This window comes from Ranitomeya imitator, chromosome 5 (assembly GCF_032444005.1).
Source record: "Ranitomeya imitator isolate aRanImi1 chromosome 5, aRanImi1.pri, whole genome shotgun sequence".
Taxonomy (NCBI): domain Eukaryota; kingdom Metazoa; phylum Chordata; class Amphibia; order Anura; family Dendrobatidae; genus Ranitomeya; species Ranitomeya imitator.
In genome coordinates this window covers 265,358,335-265,382,278 of record NC_091286.1, presented here as the reverse complement: position 1 = coordinate 265,382,278, position 23,944 = coordinate 265,358,335, and the positions used below count along the sequence as shown (strand labels likewise).

At 41.6% G+C, this 23,944-nt stretch overlaps 1 protein-coding gene across 1 annotated transcript in view; it reads right to left on the bottom strand.

The window, feature by feature from the left end:
- Positions 1 to 4,561: 4,561 nt before the first annotated feature.
- Positions 4,562 to 23,944, bottom strand: part of RPF2 (ribosome production factor 2 homolog) — a 29,024-nt gene continuing 9,641 nt past the window's right edge. The window contains exons 3-10 of the mRNA XM_069726140.1: positions 22,967 to 23,004; positions 20,529 to 20,568; positions 16,410 to 16,491; positions 15,885 to 15,961; positions 15,210 to 15,309; positions 13,807 to 13,909; positions 5,308 to 5,452; positions 4,562 to 5,065 (exon numbers count right to left, since the gene is read on the bottom strand). Of these exons, the coding sequence (XP_069582241.1) occupies positions 4,883 to 5,065; positions 5,308 to 5,452; positions 13,807 to 13,909; positions 15,210 to 15,309; positions 15,885 to 15,961; positions 16,410 to 16,491; positions 20,529 to 20,568; positions 22,967 to 23,004 (768 nt within the window). The 3' untranslated portion in view covers positions 4,562 to 4,882. The remainder of the gene's footprint in view (positions 5,066 to 5,307; positions 5,453 to 13,806; positions 13,910 to 15,209; positions 15,310 to 15,884; positions 15,962 to 16,409; positions 16,492 to 20,528; positions 20,569 to 22,966; positions 23,005 to 23,944) is intronic.

The following is a 23,944-nucleotide window of genomic DNA, read 5'->3' as shown; positions in this document are numbered from 1 at the left end:
ACAATGTGCACACCTGTGTGTGAAAAGGGAGGGAATATACGGGTGCCATCATGGGATCAGAGAAATACCGTTATCGGTAAGTAACTACCATTTTCTCTATCCCCATGATGGCACCACGGAGAGATTTGCATAGATAGAACTCTTAGGGAGGGACCACTGCCTCTAGAACCCTTCGCCCAAAGGTAGGATCAGAGGAGGTCAAGTCTAAACGGTAATGTTTGAAAAATGTAGACTGGGAAGACCAAGTGGCCGCTCTACATATCTGTTGTATTGAAGCGCCCGCCCAGGATGATGCCACTGCTCTGGTCAAATGAGCCTTTATATTCTCCGGGATGGCTGTCCCGCAGGATGAGGATAGGGCGATGGCGTCTCTTATCCATCTCGCTAAGGTGGCTTTCGATGCTTTTTGTCCCTTCCGTGGACCCTGGAAGCAGACAAACAGAGCCCTATCCTTCCTGCACTCCCTAGTGGCTGATAGATATTGGACCAGACATCTTTTTACGTCTAGGGTATGCAGTGTTTTTTCCCCCTCATTTTTAGGGTTGGGGCAAAAGGAGGGCAAAGAAATCTCTTGCGTTCTGTGAAATTGTGATGCTATTTTAGGGAGGTAAGCCGGGTCAGTTTTAAGAATGACTCTGTCCTCGAGTATCTGAGTAAAGGGTGGGCATGCAGATAACGCTTGTATATCGCTGACACGACGAGCCGAGGTTAGGGCCACTAGGAGTGTGGTTTTTAGAGATAAGATCTTTAAGGGAACTTCTGCCAGGGGCTCAAAGGGAGGTTTGGTTAGAGCATTTAATACAAGGTTTAGATCCCACGGAGAATTGTGGAGGGGAATAGGCCTGGACCTACTTGAGGCTTTAATAAATCGCATGACCCAGCGATTTCTGGCCAAATCATAATTATACAGTGCTCCCAAGGCTGCTACCTGAACCTTTAGAGTACTTGTAGCCAAACCTCTTTCCAAACCTTTCTATAGGAACTCAAGGATTTTCTCTATTGGGATCTCCCCGGACGGGTCTGCGCCCGATACCGACATAAATTTTTTCCACACTTTCCCGTATATTTTAGTGGTTACGAGTTTTCTACTCTGTAATAGAGTGGACACTAGATTGGGTGAGAACCCTTTATCACTTAGAAGCCTCCTTTCAAAAGGCAGGCTGTCATGTGTAGATCCTTTACATTGGGGTGAAATACCGGACCCTGGGATAGAAGCTTCGGAGTGTCTGGTAGAACCCATGGACTTGATATGGACATTTTTCTTAGCCAAGAAAACCATATTCTGCGGGGCCAGAATGGCGCTATTACTATCACTGTTGCTTCCTCCTCCCGAATTTTCCTCAACACTAAGGGGATGAGCGATATCGGAGGGAACGCGTAGGCGAGGTGATAGTTCCAAGGAATTGTTAGGGCGTCTAGAGCTACTGGGCCCCCCCCCCGGGGATCGATTGAGCAGAATGTTTTTACTTTGTGGTTTTGGCTGTTCGCGAATAGGTCTATTTCTGTCAGACCCCAGAGATTCACGATTTGGTTGAAGACCGACTGGTTTAGTTCCCACTCCCCCTGCTTTAAGCATGTTCTGCTCAGGAAGTCTGCAGTTTGGTTTTCTGAGCCCTTTAAGTGGAGAGCTGTCAAGGACTTTAGAATGTGTTCCGCTATGTGGAAGATGGATTGGGTTACCTCCATCAATGCTCGACACCTGGTGCCCCCTTGGTGGTTTAGATATGCAACCACTACTTGGTTGTCCGAAAAGACTTTTACGTGATGGGAGTGAAGGAAATATAGAAAGTGCGTTAGGGCCAGTTTTACCGCTAACAGTTCTTTCATGTTTGAAGAAGCTAGCTCTTGACTTTTGCTCCAATTCCCCTGTGCCACTTGATCGTCTATATGTGCTCCCCACCCCCAGGGGCTTGCATCCGTCGTTAGGATTTTCTCCGTCGGTAGTGCCCAAGGAACCCCCTTGGTTAAATTCCCTGGGTCTGCCCACCATACTAGGGAGTGTATCGTGTTTGATGAGAGACTTAATTGCCCGTCTAAATTTCCGTGCAGGGAAATGCCTGAATCTAAAGTCTCCCATTGTAGGTCCCGGGAATGACATTGTGCCCACTGCACGGCCGGGATACAGGCAGTCAAAGAGCCCAGCAGGGACATTGCTTTCCTCAGAGTAGTGACTGGGGATACCGTCAACTGTAACACTGCCTGTGTCATTTTTTGAATCTTCCCCTGAGGAAGGTAACACTTCTGCGTGATCGAGTCTAGGACTATCCCTAAGTGCTCCTGTACCTGGGATGGCACTATTTTGGATTTGGGTATGTTTAGCAGCCACCCTAAACTCGACAGTGAAGCCATGACCAGATCCAACTGTTGTTTGCAATGTTGGAATGAGGTCCCTACCACAAGGAGGTCGTCCAGATAGGGAACTATTAGGACATTCTGTTCCCGTATGTGGGCCATCACTTCTGACATTTTTGTGAATACCCGAGGAGCGACGGCTATCCCGAAGGGGAGAGCCCGGAATTGGTAATGTTTTACTTCCCCCTGGATATTCACTGCCAGTCTGAGATATTTTTGATGATCTCTGTGGATGGGCACATGGTAATATGTGTCTCGTAAGTCTAGAACAGTCATGAAACACAAGGGAAAGAGTATTTTCACGCAAGATTTTATTGTCTCCATTTTGAAATGTTGAATCTCTAGGAAACTGTTTAATTTTTTTGAGATTTATGATCGCTCTGTACGATCCGTCCGGTTTCCTGCGGAGGAAGAGGGGAGGATAGAAGCCCGTGCCTCTTTCCCGGTATGGGACTTCTTGCAACACTCCTTTCTGGATTAAGTTCAGAATTTCCTCCTGGAGAGCTGACTGTTCGTGTGACTGTTTCTGAGGCGTTATCATGAAGGAGTTGCCGGGAAGGATACGAAATTTGAGTCTGAGACCTTCTCGTATTATACCTAAAATCCAAGGACTGTTTGAAATTTTTTCCCAGGCTGGAAGAAACTCGGCTAGTCTCCCTCCGACCCGGGGAGTACCTTCATTGTGATTTTTTATTATCAGGAGGGGGGGTTTGTTGAACAAGAAGCCTCTGTTTTTGTTCCTTCTGTCTTCCCATCCGTCTTTATTCCCTTTTGGGGGTCTTCTCCGCATGAATTTTCTGTTCCGAAAGGAACGCCTATAAGACTGGTTGGGAAACCCGGGGAAAGATTTCTTATCCCCTGTTTTATCAAGGATGTCGTCCAATGTTGACCCAAACAGAAATTCTCCTTCGCAAGGTATTGAGCATAATTTGGTCTTCGTTTGCAAGTTCCCCGGCCAGCACTTTAGCCACAGGGCACGCCTTGCGGCGTTTGAGAAGGAGGCCGACCTGGCTACTAATCTCGCCGAATCCACCGATGCATCGGCCAAGAAGGCTGCCGCCCCTTTCATCATGGACACTGACTTTTGGATTGTCTCTCTTGAGACTTTCCCCTTTAATTGGGAATCCAAGTGCTCGAGCCATACCATTAAGGCGCGGGCCGTACAAGTGGCTGCGATGGCTGGTTTTAGACCACCTCCTGCTGCTTCCCAGGAGTTTTTTAAGAAAGTGTCAGCTTTTTTGTCCATCAGGTCCTTTAGGGTACCCATGTCCTCGAAGGGCAGGGCGAATTTTTTAGAGGCCTTTGCTATGGCCACATCCAATTTTGGTGCTTTGCTCCAGGATGAGCAAGCTGGGTCATCAAACGGGTATTTTCTCTTAGGAGTCAAGAGAACTTTTTTGTCTGTTTTTTTCCATTCTTTTTTGATCAAAGAGTGAATTTTTTCATTTATCGGGAATACTCTTCTTTTCTTTTGTTCCAATCCACTGAACATTATATCCTGTGCCGTTCTCTTAGGACGTTCATCTACCAGGCCCATGGTCGTTCTGATGGCCTTTATCAGTGCGTCTGTCTCTTCGATAGGGAAACAACTGCGTCCCCCCTCTGAGGATAGCGAAGAGGTCTTGGATGCTGAAGAGTCGCTAGAATCAGATGTTTCACTCTCTGACTCGTCTATACTAGATTCAGGAGACTTGTGGCTTGATCTGCGTTTTTTTCTTTGAAGTTTTAATGCCTTTGAGGGCAATATACTACGTGACTGGGCAATATACTACGTGGGCTGTGCAATATACTACGTGGGCTGTGCAATATACTACGTGGGCTGTGCAATATACTACGTGACTGGGCAATATACTACGTGACTGGGCAATATACTACGTGACTGGGCAATATACTACGTGGGCTGTGCAATATACTACGTGGACATGCATATTCTAGAATACCCGATGCGTTAGAATCGGGCCACCATCTAGTTGTATTATATTTAGTGTTACAGCGATCTCTAGTGTTACATTTAGCAGTACATGTGTAATATATAGTGTTACAGTGACCCCTAGTGTTACATTTTGGTTACACAATTTGATTCACAAAAAAACCTTGAAATTGACATCTAATTAACTGGAGCATTGTAAAGTATTTACAGGACTGGGGCCACATTGTGAAAACATAAAGCACTTTTATCATCCAATAAGAAATTAAGGGAAAGACTGTGCAGAGTGTAGACAGTTTTATTAGCATTATATATAACAGCAGATTGTGTGCAAGTCAGCCGCTGCATTTCCCATACATCTGCTGAGCACAGAACTGCTGTGCTGTTACACAGAGAATAAGGTTATCTATACATAAAGTTTTCTTACAGGAAAAAAAATTATACAATATAAATGAATAGAACAGTCTGCTCCAGGTCTTTAGTGAAGTCCTTCCCAGGAAATCGGAGTCCTAAAAATCAGCCTTGATCGTTGTAGGTGAACACTGGCTGCTGCTGGTATCCAAGTCCCGACACAGCGGAATACTGCGATTTCTCTCCAGCGTGTCACTCACTCTTGCTTCTCTTTGGGCTGCTGTCCTCACTTGCTGCTGACATTTTCTCTGCCGGCCTCTTCTTCAGTGCCTTCACTTTCCGAGTTTGTAGCTTACCCAGATCCTGTTTTTGCATATGGATTCTGCCATATTGTGTACCAAATGTGTCATGAGATATGTTCTTCTTCTTCTTTGCCTATTTAGAATAGAGCAAATCATCAGCAATCATCTACTGAACAGTAATAAGTTTAGTCAAAACCTCAAGTGCATTATAAAAAGGAGCTAGGAACCTTCTCGGCATCTTTAACCTTCAGGAAAAACCACCATTATTGTAATAATAAAATATAATTTATTAACGGCAGGTGCAGACGACTGTATGTAATGCATACGAGAAAGCCTATGTGATTATGCTAATCAGAGGGATACGTATGTAAGTACCTGAAGGGCTTTAGGACGTTTCAGAGACAGTTTATAGAGGTCATCGGAAGCTAGATGTGTCCTCCTCATCACAAAGTCAAAAGAAGGGCCCATTTCTTCCAATTCTATTCTGGGTGTTCTGCACCCCGACTTCTTCAGGAGCACCCTGTTCATGTCAACGGAAAGCAATAGGTAAGGAAAAGTATATCAAGTAACTAACAGGGATACTCTGCTGATAAGTGGTCAATTAGAGGAATAAATAAAGTCACTTTAGTAGATTTGGCATTTACAGAACATACTGCAATGGAATCTGCTAATTACAAAACCTAAATTAGGTCATCTACTATGAGAGCAGAGACATGTACTCTTTCAAATCTCAATTTAGAATATATGGGGAATGCAAGATAAGGAAGAGTATAGCAACTAGTGTTGATCGAATAGCTTTGGATAGGTGCTTATCAGAATCACTATAGCCTTTCCCGAATACCTGGAGCGCTCCCGATAATCAGCTGTTCGGCGCTGCAGCTTTATGTGTCACGGCTGTGTGACTGTGACAACAAATGTATGGGGAGTTCTTATCTGAAGCTATTCCATCAACCCTAATAGTATTTATTACTGCTGCATGCACATTTTGCTTTTTGTATCTCATTCTTTATGAGTCAGACTTTTATTTTTATTTTTCCACCATAAAGCTACATTCCTAAAATGAGTACGTGATGAGTTTTGGATGTTGCAGTTTACTGCATCATATAGGTAAATTAGGTGTACTTTTTTTTACACGCATTTTTATTGCCTCTTTGTGATCGGTCAGGTTTTAAATAAAACTACTTTGTTTTTGACACTTCCTGGTTTTCAGCGGTGTCAAAAGCATTTTTACCTTTGGAATTTCACATGTAATGCAATTCTATGAAGAATCCAAACATGAAACCCAGCGCACCCATAGGAGAAGTTGACATGTTGGAGGATCTCAAAAACTCCCCTTAGATCAGTTGACGTAGTATTTAAAAAAAAAATAAAAAAAAATCAAAGAACAAAGTAGGAGATTTGTACAAGTCCTATCCACTTTACTGGTACTGTCAGATAATGCTTTTTTTGGCAGCAAAAATACTCTGCTTCAAAAACTTTGTGGGAACTTAAACTAGAAGGGTCTGTTTTTGGGGGGTTGGTTTTTTCAGAACTAATTGTAGATTTCAATGACACCATTACTTTTAACACATCTGACAATTTGGACATTGTTTTTATAGCATTCATTGTACAGTAAAAAACAACCAAATCAATATGAGTCTTCAGTTCAACACAGCATGTTCTGGCAATGCCATCTGTATTATAGATTTGTTTGTTTTTAATATATATATTTTAGTGCCCGCATTACTGAACATGTGCTGGTTGTCAATTCCAAAGTATTCTCAACACGAGTTCCCTTGTTACTATGTAATATTACTTTCACTGCACAGTGATGGTGCGCTCCCTTGCCAGCTCTAATGAGAAGTGACGAGCTGGCAAAAGCGCACTGTCAGTGTCCATTATAAGGAAAGAATGCTATGATCAGGGACCAGCCCAGCCCCCGAAAGTGATGTCTGTTTTATGGATGCGACCAATTCCTGCTCGCCACGTCGTTTAAAATGGCAACAAGCACCTATTTTTTTTTTTGACATTTTTTTCACCATTAAAATAAAAACTGGACAAGTTTGGTATCGCCATAATTGCTAATTGCACTGATAAGTAGAATCATATTTCCAGATAATTGTTCCGCACAATGTATGCTGCAAATACAATTCCCATTCAGAATGATGTTCTTAGTTTTTTCTTTCTTCGGCCAATTTTTCCACGCTTGGAATTTTTTGTCTTGTTATCCAGTACATTGTTTGGTAAAATGAAATGGTCATTGAAAAATTACAACTCACACCTCTAAAAACAAGCCCTCATATGTCTATGTGGACAGAAATATCAATAAGTTCTGGTCCTTAGAAGAAGGGGTGAAAAAACAAACACAAAAAAAATTAAATTGGCCATTTCAGGAAGGGGCTGAGCAATATCATTATATCAGACTCTGATTTTTGTACTTGTGACAATATCAAATATTGTATGTGTGAACACACACACAATATATATATATATATATATATATATAGATCTAAAGAAACACAGCAGCACATGTATATGAATCTAGGCCATGTGAAAACACAGAAATATTCGATATGAATCATACTTGTCAAAAATATTTTTTCATAAAAAAAATGTTTCAAAAATTTTTTATTTCATAAAACTTACAGTTATAGATAAAATGAAGATTCTTAGCGCATAAATTGGCCAATTCATGTGTGCCCATCAACCACGGCAAGGTGATCTCCCTCTGATGGGTCCTACTCTACTGTACATGCCAAATATTTTTGACAAGTATGATTCATATCGAATATTTGTCTGTGTTTTCACATGGCCTAGATTCATATACATGTGCTGCTGTGTTTCTTTATATCTATATGATACAGCTTGCAGCTTGCATGTGTTCACATTGGGAGTGCTGGTTGGCTTTTTTTCTTTGTTTAGTGTATGGATGTGGCTGCATCCAGACTGATCTTGCACTCCTCCCATTGACCTTGCAGGTGGCGGTAATCATCTCTACTTGCCCATAAATTGTAGATTTAGCCCAGAGTGACATGTTTGTCCTAAGTTGTAGGCTGGTGGCCCAAGAGTGGCATGTACAGTAGAGTAGGACCCATCAGAGGGAGATCACCTTGCCGTGGTTGATGGGCACACATGAATTGGCCAATTTATGCGCTTAGAATCTTCATTTTATCTATAAGTTTTATGAAAAAAAAAATATTTTTTGAAAATTTTTTTTTAATGAAAAAATATTTTTGACAAGTATGATTCATATCGAATATTTGTCTGTGTTTTCACATGGCCTAGATTCATATACATGTGCTGCTGTGTTTCTTTATATCCATATGATACAGCTTGCATGTGTTCACATTGGGAGTGCTGGTTGGCTTTTTTTCTATAATATATATATATATATATATATATATATATATATATATATATATATATATATATATATATATATATATATATATATATATATATATATATATATATATATATATATATATATATATATATATATATATATATAGGTGTATGCATGCCAAGAGTGTGCAAAGTAGTCATCAAAGCAAAAGGTGGATACTTTGAAGAACCTAGAATATAAGACATAATTTCAGTTGTTTCACACTTTTTTGTTAAGTATATAATTCCACGTGTTAATTCATAGTTTTGATGCCTTCAATGTGAATTTACAATTTTCATAGTCATGAAAACACAGAAAAATCTTTAAACGAGAAGGTGTGTCCAAACTTTTGGTCTGTACTGTACTATGTTGTCACTGGGAATTAAGTCCCTGGTCACCTTGACGGGATAGTACGTCATTTGGGATTAAGGAGTTAAACACTAGCCCCAGCTTCTCCAAAAAAAAAAATACAAAAAAAAAAAAAATAATTATATATATATATATTTTTTTTTTTTTTTTTTTGAGAAGCAAAATCCCGTACTATCCCGTCAAGGTGACCAGGGATTTAATTCCCAGTGACAGCATAGTACGTCATGTGCGTTCGGCCGCGCTCACGGGGGGAAGCGCAGCCGATCGCGGCCGGGTGTGAGCTGACTATCGCAGCTGACATCCGGCACTATGTGCCAGGAGCGGTCACGGACCGCCACCAACACATTAACATCCGGCACACTATGATCAAACATGATCGCAGCGTTACAGGGAAGCATCGCACAGGGAGGGGGCTCCCTGCGTGCTTCCCTGAGACCCTCGGTACAAGGCGATGTGCTCATCTTGTACCAAGCGTCTCCTCCCTGCAGGCCCTGGCTCAAAAAGGGCCGCGGGGCTACATCCGGGTCCTGCAGGGAGGTGGCTTAACAGCTCCTGTAAGCCTGGAGCAGGGCACGTCAGATCGCTGATCTGACACAGTGCTGTGCAAAGTGTCAGATCAGCGATCTGACCCTATAACATGATGCATCCAGGGGCAATGTTATAAAGTAAAAAAAAAAAACGGATATAAATACCCATGGTACCGCTGAAAACGTCATCTTGTCCCGCAAAAAACGAGCCGCCATACAGCATAATCAGCGAAAAATAAAAAAGTTATAGTCCTCAGAATAAAGCGATGCAAAAAAATTTTTTTTCTATAAAATAGTTTTTATCGTATAAAAGCGCCAAAACATTAAAAAATGATATAAATGAAGTATTGCTGTAATCGTACTGACCCGAAGAATAAAACTGCTTTATCAATTTTATCAAAAGCGGAACGGTATAAACGCCAAAATAAAAGAAATTCATGAATAGCTGATTTTTGGTCATTCTGCCTCCCAAAAATGGGACTAAAAAGCGATCAAAAATGTCACGTGCCCGAAAATGTTACCAATAAAAACGTCAACTCGTCCCGCAAAAAACAAGACCTCACATGACTCTGTGGACCAAAATATGGAAAAATTATAGCTCTCAAAATGTGGAGACGCAAAAACTATTTTTTGCAATAAAAAGCGTCTTTTAGTGTGTGATGGCTGCCAATCATAAAAATCCGTTAAAAAACCCGCTATAAAAGCAAATCAAACCCCCTTCATCACCCCCTTAGTTAGGGAAAAATAATAACATTAAAAAAATGTATTTATCGCCATTTTCCCATTAGGGTTAGGGCTAGGGTTGGGGCTTCAGTTATAATTGGGGGTTTCCACTGTTTAGGCACATCAGGGGCTCTCCAAACGCGACATTGCGTGCGATCTCAATTCCAGCCAATTCTGCTTTGAAAAGTAAAACAGTGCTCCTTCCCCTCCGAGCTCTTCTGAGCGCCCAAACAGGGGTTACCCCCCACATATGGGGTATCAGCGTACTCCGGATAAATTGGACAACAACTTTTTGGGTCCAATTTCTCTTGTTATCCTTGGGAAAATAAAAATTTGGGGGGCTAAAAAACCATTTTTGTGGGGAAAAAAAAAGGATTTTTTTATTTTCACGGCTCTGCGTTATAAACTGTAGTAACACACTTGGGGGTCCAAAGTTCTCACAACACATCTAGATAAGTTCCTTGAGGGGTCTAGTTTCTAATATGGGGTCACTTGTGGGGTTTTCTACTGCTTAGGTACATTAGGGGCTCTGCAAACGCAATCTGACGCCTGCAGACCATTCCATCTAAGTCTGCATTCCAAATGGCGCTCCTTCCCTTCCGAGCTCTGCCACGCGCCCAAACGGTGGTCCCCTGTTATGAACTGGTGGTTTAGGAGCAACATGGGATGAGCTCTGAAGGAGGTGGTACCTGCACTGACCGCAGTCCCTAAGCTCAACACAACACTAGAAGTAGCCGTGGTATGCTCCTGTCACTCCCTAGGCACCTCGTCACAGCCTGAGAACTAACTACACCTAAAGATAGAAACAGGAAAACTATCTTGCCTCAGAGAAAATCCCCAAAGGATAGATAGCCCCCCACAAGTAATGACTGTGAGTGGAGAGGGAAAAGACATACACAGAATGAAACCAGGATGTAGCACAGGAGGCCAGTCTAGCTAGATAGATAGGACAGGATAGAATACTGTGCGGTCAGTATTAAAAACTACAAAAATCCACACAGAGTTTACAAAAATCTCCAAACCTGACTAAAGGTGTGGAGGGTAAATCTGCTTCCCAGAGCTTCCAGCTAAACTGAATTAATCCATACTGACAAGCTGGACAAAACATAGAAAGCACAGAACGAATAAGTCCACAACCTGTGGACAGAAAAGAGCGAGCAAGGACTTAACTTTGCTGAACTGGTCAGGATATCAGGGAAATCCAAGAGAGATGTGAATCCAACCAGGAACCATTGACAAGTGGCACTGGCTGAAGGGAAGAGCCAGGCATAAATAGCCGAGCAGAAAGACAATCAGTAGAAGCAGCTGCAGACTGCTAAATCCAAGGAGCAGCCATACCACTTAAAACCACCGGAGGGAGCCCAAGAGCAGAACTCACACAAGTGCCACTTACAACCACCGGAGGGAGCCCAAGAGCGGAATTCACAACAGTCCCCCCACATATGGGGTATCAGCGTACTCAGGACAAATTGGACAACAGCTTTTGGGGTTTAATTTCTCCTGTTACCCTTGGGAAAATACAAAACTGGGGGCTAAAAATAATTTATGTGGGAAAAAAATTATTTTTATTTTCACGGTTCTGCGTTATAAACTGTAATGAAATAGCTCTCACAACACATTTAGATAAGTTCCTTAGGGGTCTACTTTCCAAAATTGTGTCACTTTTGGGGGGTTTCAATGTTTAGGCACATCAGTGGCTCTCCAAACGCAACATGGCATCCCATCTCAATTCCAGTCAATTTTGCATTGAAAAGTCAAATGGCGCTCCTTCCCTTCTGAGCTCTGCCATGCGCTTTAACAGTGGTTTACCCCCACCTATGGGGTATCGGCGTACTCAGGACAAATTGTACAACAACTTTTGGGGTCCATTTTCTCCTGTTACCCTTGGTAAAATAAAACAAATTGGAGCTGAAGTAAATTTTGTGTGAAAAAAAGTTAAATGTTCATTTTTATTTAAACATTCCAAAAATTCCTGTGAAACAAAGGGTTAATAAACTTCTTGAATGTGGTTTTGAGCACCTTGAGGGGTCCAGTTTTTAGAATGGTGTCACACTTGGCTATTTTCTATCATATAGACCCCTCAAAATGACTTCAAATGTGATGTGGTCCCTAAAATAAAAATGGTGTTGTAAAAGTGAGAAGTTGCTGGTCAACTTTTAACCCTTATAACTCCCTAACAAAAAAAAAAAAATGTTGGTTCCAAAATTGTGCTGATGTAAAGTAGACATGTGGGAAATGTTACTTATTAAGTATTTTGTGTGACATATCTCTGAATTTTTATGCCCTTAAATCACAGTTAGAAAATTGCGAAATTTTCGCCAAATTTCCGTTTTTTTTTCACAAATAAACGCAAGTCTTATCGAAGAAATTTTACCACTAACATGAAGTACAGTATGTCACGAGAAAACATTAACGTGCAAACCATCCTTGGGGCTTAAGGGGTTAAACTGATGTTTAATCTATATATCTATATATATCTATATATAATTGTCTAAGGGTCACTTCCGTCTGTCTTTCTGTCTGTCTGTCACGGATATTCATTGGTCGCGGACTCTGTCTGTCATGGAAATCCAAGTCGTTGATTGGTCGTGGCAAAACAGCCACGACCAATCAGCGACGGGCACAGTCCGGAAGAAAATGGCCGCTCTTTACTCCCCGCAGTCAGTGCCCGGCACCCGCATACTCCCCTCCAGTCACCACTCACACAGGCTTAATGCCGGCGGTAACGGACCGCGTTATACCGCGGGTAACGCACTCCGTAACCGCTGCTATTAACCCTGTGTGTCCCCAACATTTACTATTGATGCTGCCTATGCGGCATCAATAGTAAAAAAATGTAATGTTAAAAATAATTAAAAAAAACAAAAAACCTGCTATTCTCACCCTCCGTAGTCCGCCGAGCCGCATGTGCCTGCAGCCATCTTCTGTTCCCGGCGATGCATTGCAAGATTACCCAGAAGTCTTAGTGGTCTCGCGAGACCGCCAAGTCATCTGGGTAATTTCGCAATGCATCCTGGGAACGGAAGATGGCGGCGGCAGCCGCGCGCATATCGCCGGAGCTTCTCTGGATCCCGGCGGGTGAGTATATAACTATTTTTTATTTTAATTATTTTTTTTTAACAGGGATATGGTGCCCACACTGCTGTATACTACTTGGGCTGTTAGATACCGGGTGGCTGCTATATACTACGTGGCCAGTGTTAGATGCTATTTGGGCTGTGTTATGTACTGCGTGGGCTGTGCTATATATTATGTGGCCACTGTTATATAATGCGTGGGCAGTGTTATATACTACATGGCTGCTATATACTGCGTGGGCTGTGTTACATACTACGTCGCCTGTGTTATATACTGCGTGGGCTGTATTAACGCATTGGGTATTCTACAATATGTATGTGTATAGCAGCCACATAGTATATAGCACAGGCCACGTAGTATTTGTCTGCTATATACTACATGCCTCCTATATACTACGTGTCCTGTGCTATATACTATGTGGCTGCTATATACATACATAAATAAATACATATTCCAGAATACCCGATGCGTTACAATTGGGCCACCATCTAGTTTTATTATATATGGTTTAAAACATAACTTTTTTTTCTCCCTCCATAGGAAGCATTAACCTGCGAGTTGCTAGTCTACGCCACTGAGCTCAGGAATTGACTACAGCACCCTCACCTCTGCAGCCAAACAGACTTGAGCAATGTCAGAAATGGCGCTCGACCGGGAGCAGGCAAGTTCAGTTTGTTTTTTTTATACCCAACTTCAATGCAAAAAGTATTTTAAGATTGTAGATGGGAGTAGCCATTTGTCTGTTCTCCTCAAAACCTTAAAAAGGACAACAAAACCAAGATAAAGTCCAGGCCAAGACCAGGTTAAACTTACTTGTAACTGCGCATAAAAATCTTCCCATCTGCTGCTGTAAAGTGCATAACATGCTCAAGTCCTGCAAGTCTGACTCCAGACACTGCTGGTCCTCTGAAGAAATCTACAAAGGACAAAGTAAAAAAAAAAGATCTGTCAAACACTGAGGATGAAGAAGGTGTTTCGTTTTTCCTAAAGGTACCTTTACACATAACGATATTGTTAACGATATCGTTGCTATTTGTGACGTAGCAACGATATCGTTAATTAAATCGTTATGTGTGACAGCGACCAACGATCAGGCCCCTGCTGGGAGATCGTTGGTCGCTGAATAAAGTCCAGAACTTTATTTCGTCGCTGGACTCCCTGCTGACATCGCTGGATCGGCGTGTGTGACACCGATCCAGCGATGTCTTCACTGGTAACCAGGGTAAACATCGGGTAACTAAGCGCAGGGCCGCGCTTAGTAACCCGATGTTTACCCTGGTTACCATGCTAAAAGTAAAAAAAAAACAAACACTAGATACTTACCTACAGCTGTCTGTCCTCCAGCGCTGCGCTCTGCACTCCTCCTGTACTGGCTGTGAGCCGGAAAGCAGAGCGGTGACGTCACCGCTCTGCTTTCCGGCTCCCAGACAGTACAGGAGGAGAGCAGAGAAGCAGAGCGCAGCGCTGGAGGACAGACGGCTGTAGGTAAGTATCTAGTGTTTGTTTTTTTTTTACTTTTAGCATGGTAACCAGGGTAAACATCGGGTTACTAAGCGCGGCCCTGCGCTTAGTTACCCGATGTTTACCCTGGTTACCGGCATCGTTGGTCGCTGGAGAGCGGTCTGTGTGACAGCTCTCCAGCGACCAAACAGCGACGCTGCAGCGATTCGGATCGTTGTCGGTATCGCTGCAGCGTCGCTAAATGTGAAGGGGCCTTAAGAATCTCAGAATACTGACAAACAAAAGTTCAACAAATCAAATTATAAGAAAGAAACAAACAGCAAGGTAAAACGCATTGGTTGCATTGTGTGTTTGCTGTAGGAGACCTCAATGTCACTGACATTCTAAAGCTGGTTATACCGGTAAGATAAGCATTGGCCATAATGTACATAGGAAAGAAATGAAAAATCAATGTCAGACTAAACTGGAAAACAAAAACACACAGAACTACACAAAGAGGCAAATGATCGGACACATTTAGCTAGCCATGTCATCCACTTGTATTTTTAGTCAATAGAGACCGGCCTGACAGAGGACATTACTGGCTGACAATAGTCTGCCATTACAAACGATCAATCACCAAGTCAGTTTCCAAATGCCGGTGAGCCAAAATCGTCCGCCTTGTATGTGTGTGGGCAGCTTTGCGGTCTGAATTGGTCTTACGTGGGGTTAGTGTGTATTGGCAATACTGAGCGCTCCCAAGGTTTTCTCATTACCTATCAGCAAACTTTTCAGCCTCCTATAATCTTCATTTATCTCAAAAGCATCGCCAGCAAATATCAGTAGAGGTTTTGTTCCTTCTGGACACTTGGCACACTGCAAAGCAAGACACAAGACCAGAGATTATCAGACGGTATCTCACGCACCCACCTCTGCATATTTCAGCAGCGAATGGGTCGGCACAAACTGCTATGCCAACGATTCCTGCATTTCACAATATAGAAGAGGTAAGACTGCTGGAATCAGAGATATCGTCAACACCAGCTGTTAATGTGCGGGCAAAGCTATGCCTGCTCCATGAGTGGGTGGTAATCCTACTGACCCTTCACCAATTCATTCAAACTATTGCTGCTCTGGTGGTCTCCCATAGTGCGGCAGTCATGACACCACATAGATGATGATGGTTAGAAGAAATGAGTGATGCTTTATTCATTGTATATTGTTTCTAACGTGGATAAAGTTTTTGAGGAATCCCAGAAAACACTAAACTGGCCTGATTGGGTTCAGTAAGGTTCCGACATGGGACAGATGGTTAACCTGAAAGAGGTTTAACTATATTTCACATGAACTAACATGATCAAGTTATTAAAACGAGAAAAAAAAATATGTCAAAAGTCACAAAGAAAAAAAGTGCCCAACCAAAACAAACAGTAACCAGAGGTGAAACATACCTTAACGTCTTGTAATGACACAAACTTCTCCAAGCCTAGCTCAATCATATCCAGCACATGAAAATCAAACATCCGGCCTGGTAAACAAATATTTATATAGTCACATTGAAAGAATGAAAATGGCAATATGCTCTTCACAAAATCACAATCCAACTACATGAAAACACAGAAGACTGATCAATGATTAACCAAAAACTGAATGTTATGTTTGTTATTCGGATGTTTTGAAATATACCTTTGTTTAGAGCCATCAAAATGGGAGAAGTCCACCAACCACAGACTATTTTATGTAATCTGCTAAATTACACTACATGGACAAAAGTATAGAGACACCTACACATTTTACCTACAGCAGCTTTTATGACCTCCCATTAATATGGAGTTGGTCCTCCTACTTAAGCTCACCGCCGGAGCCCACCTCAAAGCGGGGGAGTCTGCCAGCTGACATATTATCCCGTCAGCTGGCAGAAAGGGGTTAAACAATGACATTTTATAGACAGCGGTGTACATATAGAGTTGTCTTACCGAAAATCAAGTTGTTTGGACGCTTCTTATTATGAGAGCCAAACACAAATAATGAGCAGTCAGATTTCTTAGCAAAAAATTCCTAAAAAAAGAATGAAAAATTGCTTTAGAATATATAGGTATTGAAGCAAACTGTGGAGGCGGTGTCCATTTTGGTGGAGTTGGACCAACTCCTAAAATACATAATACATTGAAACCTACAAGAGAAAAAAGTAAATGAAAACCCTGATGTAACTAAGTAAAAAAGCAAAAGTGCATTTAAATAACACAGAGTTTTTAGTAATACTGTTTTTTGATCAAAAAATAGCACAAAAGTCATCCCACCTCGTCACGGTAACTCTGATCAGGACAGTCCTACACTGTCTAATATTAAAACCTTACCATGTGTCAATGTTGACCTCAGTGTGAATAAGGGCAGACAAAAGGACTGGGCCCAACCAGTGAAACACTAGACTGGGGAAGCCCTATATAGTCTCTAGCTCAGAAACAGGGAGGCCACACCCTGGGGTCTAGTGTTTCACTGGTTGGGCCCAGTCCTTTTGTCTGCCCTTATTCACACAATGTAAGGTTTTAATATTAGACAGTGTAGGACTGTTACCGTGACGAGGTGGGATGGCTTTTGTGCTATTTTTTGATCAAAAAACAGTATTACTAAAAACTTATTTAAATGCACTTTTGCTTTTTTACTTAGTTACATCAGGGTTTTCATTTACTTTTTTCTCTTGTAGGTTTCAATGTTTTGTGGCCAATGTGAACATGCGTTTAACCTACTCAATTTAAGCTCAATTTTGTGTTGTTTTTTTTTACATAATACATTGGGTACAGTAGTTCAGTGCAGGATGTGCGGTAAATGTTTTCATAAGAATTTGGGAAAGTTATGATCTGTCCTATAATGTCTGTGCTGTTCCTGATGTAAGGATGTAGGCTATTAGTTGAGATCAATCTGTGCTGCACTTTATGCACATGCTCAGTAGTGAAGCATGTATGAGGGAGTCGGAAGTCAGGGAAATTAAGGAGTCGAAGTGGAGGTTTGGCTTACTGAATGCACAGCTCAGTATTGAAGAAGTTAATACAATATGTAAAGCTGAAATTCGATTGTTAGACAAATAGGGTGCATTTACATAACCTGTTATTGTTGCAATTTTCATATTTTAGGCAAAATTGAACTAGTTAAAAAATAAAAATGCAGCTGTCGATAGTGTTAAAGATAAGAGACATGTGGTGTAATGCTAATGTCAGGGACACCCACTTGTATGATACGACAACAGTCGTGGAGACAAATGTGAATGGACACAGTTCCACTGTCGGAGTAACAGCATAATGTCGATTAACCCCTTCAAGTCGCGGCCCTTTTTCATTTTTGCGTTTTCGTTTTTCACTTCCCTCCTTCCCTGAGCCATAACTTTTTTATTTTTCCGTCAATATGGTCATGTGAGGGCTTATTTTTTGCGGGACAAGTTGTACTTTTGAACGACACCATTGGTTTTACCATGTCTTTTACTAGAAAACGGGAAAAAAAATCCAAGTGCGGCGAAATTGCAAAAAAAAGTGCAATCCCACACTTGTTTTTTGTTTGGCTTTTTTGCTAGGTTCACTAAATGCTAAAACTAACCTGCCATTGTGATTCTCCAGGTCAGTACGAGTTCATAGACACCTAACATGACTAGGTTATTTTTTATCTAAGTGGTGAAAAAAAATTCCAAACTTTGCTAAAAAAAAAAAAAAAAAAAAAAAAAAAAGTGCCATTTTCCGATACCCGTAGCGTCTCCATTTTTCGTGATCTGGGGTCGGGTGAGGGCTTATTTTTTGCGTGCCAAGCTGATGTTTTTAATGATACCATTTTTGCGCAGATACGTTCTTTTGATCGCCCGTTATTGCATTTTAATGCAATCTCGCGGCGACCAAAAAAACGTAATTCTGGCGTTTCGGATTTTTTTTCTCGCTACGCCGTTTAGCGATCAGGTTAATGCTTTTTTTAATTGATAGATCGGGCGATTCTGAACACGGCGATACCAAATATGTGTATGTTTGATTTTTTTTTAATTGTTTTATTTAGGATGGGGCGAAAGGGGGGTGATTTAAACTTTTATATTTTTTTCATATTTTTAAAAACATTTTTTTTTTTTTTACATGTGCCATGCTTCAATTGCCTCCATGGGAGGCTAGAAGCTGGCACCACTTGATCGGCTCAGCTACATAACAGCGATCATCAGATCGCTGCTATGTAGCTGAAATGCAGGGGGGCGCTCACAGCAGACCTGCATCAGTAACCATAGAGGTCTCAAGGACCTCTATGGTTACCTTCCTGATGCATCGCCGACCCCCGATCATGTGACGGGGGTCGGCGATGACATCATTTCCGGCCGCCCGGCCTGATGCGGTAGTTAAATGCCGCTGTCTGTGTTTGACAGCGGCATTTAACAGGTTAATAGCGGCGGGTGAATAGCGATTTCACCCGCCGCTATTGCGCGCACATGTCAGCTGTACAAAACAGCTGACATGTCGCGACTTTGATGTGGGCTCACCGCCGGAGTCCACATCAAAGGGGGTGACACGGCATGCGCAGTACTAGTACGGCGCATGTCGTGAAGGGGTTAAAGGGAACCTGTCACCTCAAAATGGTGGGATATGTAAATGCCTTTTTTCCGGTCCGATGGGCGGCGTTTCGTCTTAATTTCTCCACCGCATCCGTCCCTGTTGTCCGCAATATGTTCGAGAATTAGAGTACTTGTCCTCCATAGTTCGCGCGTGTGCAGTGCAATCTTCGCACGCGCAGCATGCTTTGCCCAACTGCGGGCTAGGCCAAAAAGCATTACTGCGCATGCGCCCGCGCACTATGTCCCGGAAGTATTTAGCGGTGTTCTGGGTCATAGTGTGCGGGTGCATGTGCAGTAATGCTTTTCGGCTTTGCCCGCAGTTGGGCAAAGCATACTGCGTGTGCGAAGATTGCATTGCGCACGCGCGAACTATGGAGGACAAGTACTCTAATTCTCGAACATATTGCGGACAACAGGGACGGATGCGGTGGAGAAATTAAGACGAAACGCCGCCCATCGGACCGGAAAAAAGGCATTTACATATCCCACCATTTTGAGGTGACAGATTCCCTTTAAGTATCATGCCATGATTCCTAATCATCAGAACGCATACATGATTATCACAAGACCTTTTATGATTTCTATGGCAACTAAACAATCCAAAAAAACACCATAAGAGGAAAAAACCTCCACTATTCTTGACAAAAAAACAGTACACAGGCAGAGATGCTTACCTGTCCAAGGCCTCCAAACAATTACACTAACCAAAGTGCAGCAGACCCAAGTTAAGATGGTGGATGACAGATGCACAGGTGCAATAATACAGATAATGCAGCCAGCCTACAATCAGGATTTGGCTGCCTGGCACACCTGTGCAAAATGATCTGTATGTGGCATGTTCACACAGAAGTGCAGAGCATATGGCTCATCCACCATCTTAACTTGGGTCCGCTGCACTTTGGTTAGTGTAATTGTTTGGAGGCCTTGGACAGGTAAGCATCTCTGCCTGGGTACTGTTTTTTTGTCAAGAATAGTGGAGGTTTTTTTCCTCTTATGGTGTTTTTTTGTTAGAGTAGGACTGGTAATACGTCAGGACCCTTGACGTGGGTTGCCAGCTTAAGTATTGTGGCCATAATACCAACCAATACCTTGCATACATTGTTATGTTTTTGGGCACGTCATTTGTGCAGAGTGCAGCTGGGCTCTAGATGGCTCTGTAAACTGTGGCCTCTGTTCACACAGGATATATTATAGCAATGGCTGGCCCACTATATGGCGTCATTAATAGGCCTTGAGCCATATGCTCTGCACTTCTGTGTGAACATGCCACATACAGATCATTTTGCACAGGTGTGCCAGGTGGCCAAACTAAACAATCCAACATGCGCCTCAATGCCCATTATCAGCTCGGGCTTGAAAGGGTTCTTGGTGGTAACCCTTATAGAAATCAGTAGTGTTACATAATTTCTGTGTGTAGTTCTGCCCTTATGCAGACAAAATCCATCCAATACATAAGCTTAAGAAAAATTAACTTCACTTTAAAGTTTGCCAAGTGAATTTGTAGTCATTTGTTTCGACTTACCAGGGATGTCGGATCTTCAAAAGGCCTGGTCATATTTTTCCTATACAGACAAAATTCCAGAGTAGTTATTTCAGAATTACACGAAAAAAAAAATGTTAATAAATAATGCAAATAGTGACAATAGCTACAAAGATAATTATAGACCAAAACATGAATCAAAACTAGCATATTATAGCAGCTATACATTAATCCTAACAAAGTACCATAGGTCAGAGATGACTGGTTATTCTTATGGGGTAACAAGATAAAATAAAAACTGGGTTTCCCCATCACAGCAGGTCTGATAAGGGAACACAACAGATTGCAATTTAATGGTCATTTCCAATGTGCTTTTGCATTCACCGAAAAATGGCAAAGTGATAAAAATGTAATTATTGGAAAGTTCTGTATGACATGGTCAGTCCAAGTGACAGCCCTGAGCCCAGGATTTACGCAATTCCATACTTCTATGGCCAAACAGAAAACTTATCTTATACAGTTTATATAAACGCACATCATATATATTACATACATACACACACACAGGAGGTGAAATAAGTATTGAACGCGTCACCAATTTTCTAAGTTAATATATTTCTTAAGATGCTATTGTCATGAAATTATCGCCAGATGACGGTAACAATCCATGTAATCCAAAAAGGTAAAGAAATCTAACAATAGATATCCATGAATTAAGTTATGTGTAATAGTGAGCAGTGACACATGGAAAAAGTATTAAACACATGAGGAAAGATGTGCAAAATGCCATGCACAGCAACTGTAATCTATCATGATAGCAACTGAAATCTATCTGTAAATAGAAAATAATCCTGACACTTAGTGAAAAATAATATCAGCTGGTTCAATTGATGGGCTACAAAAAGAGGTCTCATTACCAAGGTGCCACATAAGTAACATCACATGATAGGTAAAACCAGTGAGCTGTCTCAAGACCTGAACCTTATTGTAGCAATACATACAAATGGCATTGGTTACAAAATTTCTAAACTACTGAAGGTTCTAGTGAGTAGTACTGAGGCCATAATTTGCAAGTGGAAAGAACATAATTTCACAATAAACAGGACATGACCAGGTGCTCCCAGCAAGATTTCAGACAGAGGATTGAAAAGAATTATCAGAAGAGTTGTCTAAGAGCCAATGAACACATATGGAGAGCTACAGAAAGACCTGGAATCAGCAGGTAGAATTGTTTCAAAGAAAACTATAAATAATGCACTCAACCTCCGTGGCCTGTATGCACACACCACACAAGACTCAATTGTTCAACAAAAAGCATGATTAAGCACGTTCACAGTTTACTCAACAACACTTAAACAAGCCTATGAAATACAGAGGAGACCAAAATTGAACTCTAAGGATGCCAAAATACACACAATATTTGGAGGCCAAAAAGCTCTGCATATCACCCCAAAAACAACATACAACCGTGGAGTTTGGAAGTGGGAACATCATGTGTGGGGCTATTCTTCAGCATATGGCACTGGCAAACTTCCTAAAATTGAAAGAAGGATGAATGGACAAATGGACATTCTCACTACAAATCTGCTGCCATCTACCAGTATGATGAAGATTAAATGAGGGTGGACATCTCAGCAAGACAATGATCCCAAACATACAGCCAAGGAAACTCACAATTGGTTTCCAAGAAAGAAAATAAAACTGCTAGGATGGCCCAACCAATCATCTGACCTGAATCCAACAGAAAATGTATTGAAGGAACTAAAGCTAAGCATTCATAGAAGGAGCCCACAGAACCTTCAGGATTTGAAGAGTGTTTACGTGGAAGAATGGGCCAAAATCACACTTGAGCAATGCCTGCGACTAGTTTCTCCATACAGGAGGCATCTTGAAGCGGTCATCACCAACAAAGGCTTGTGTAAAAAGTATTTATTACATTTTAGTAAGTGTCTTCAACAGTTTTTGACCTGTGTCATTTCTCATTATTATACAAAAATTAAATTTATGGGCATCTATAATGTGATATATTTGCCTGTGTGGATTGGATGGGTTGTTACTGACATGATATCTGGAGAGCATTTCACATCAATAACACTTTTAGAAATCTATTTTGTTAGAAAATTGGTAACGTGTTCAATACTTATTTCACCCAATGTATACACACACACACACACACACATATATCGACATTCTACAATTTCTCTCTCAAGAATTAATAAAGAACCTGTGCGACACACAACATAACCTTCTTGAAATCTATATGCCCCCCATTACAGATCCATAATGTAGCAGCGTGCATATAGATGTATCATGAAGAAAATGTTATGAAGGCACACATTTTCAAACTTCTGTGTTTTGGTACAACCGTCTTTTCCCTAAACCTTCTAAGATCAACTGGAATAACAAATAAAAAAAAAAATCTTTATACAAACAGGTATGTAGAAAATATACATTTATATAGTCACAATTTTAGAACTTACTTTTTATATGTCACACAATTTGGCTTTTTCAATGAATGCTGAAAAACAAAATCAGAAAATATCAGAACAAAAGCTTTTGTAGTTCAGGGATATCAGCATTTCGTCAGTTGGGGACACAGGGGATAACTCATGCAGTATCTAAATGTTACACTGTAAGGCCTCTTTCACATTTCCGTCGGTACGGGTCCGTCGCTATGTGTCGGGCCGACGTACGTTATGAAAATTATGCACGACGTGGGCAGCGGATATAGTTTTTCAACGCATCCGCTGCCCAGTCTATGTCCCGGGGAGGAGGGGGGGCGGAGTATCGGCTGCGCATGCGCGGTCGGAAATGGCGGACAAGTCGTACAAAAAAGTTACATTGAACTTTTTTTGTCCGTCGCGTCTGCCAAAACACGACGGATCTGTCGCACGACGGACGCGACGTGTGGCCATCCGTCGCTAATGCAAGTCTATGGGCAAAAAACGCATCCTGCAAGCACATTTGCAGGATCCATTTTTTGCCGAAAATGACGGATTGCGACGGATGGCAAAAAGCGGAACTGTGAAAGAGGCCTAAGGCTGGTGGCGCATGCACAAACATTTTAATAACTGTGAACACAAAATGGAATAGATTTTACATAAATACTGTTTTGTTTTGTTTTTCAAAACAATAGGTGACAGCAAAAATGGTTCTCTGATCGACGCCTCCATTGAGGAAGCATTTTGCGAAACGGCGCTGTCGGGGTGAAAGGACGAGGCATTTGGAACCCTTGCACTTAGCACTTTGGAGGTATTTTATCATCTTTCACCTTCATCATTTGAATCATTACATGTCAACATGATCGTGGCAAAACCTTCATTACAAGATATATATGAGCCCTTTGTGGTTCTGTGTTCTTTTCCTTGCATTTGTTCTATGGTATCCACTTTAGACTTTTTCAACTTAATGTGAATATTTATGTTTTGCACTATGCACTTTATGGCTCATTCACTTAC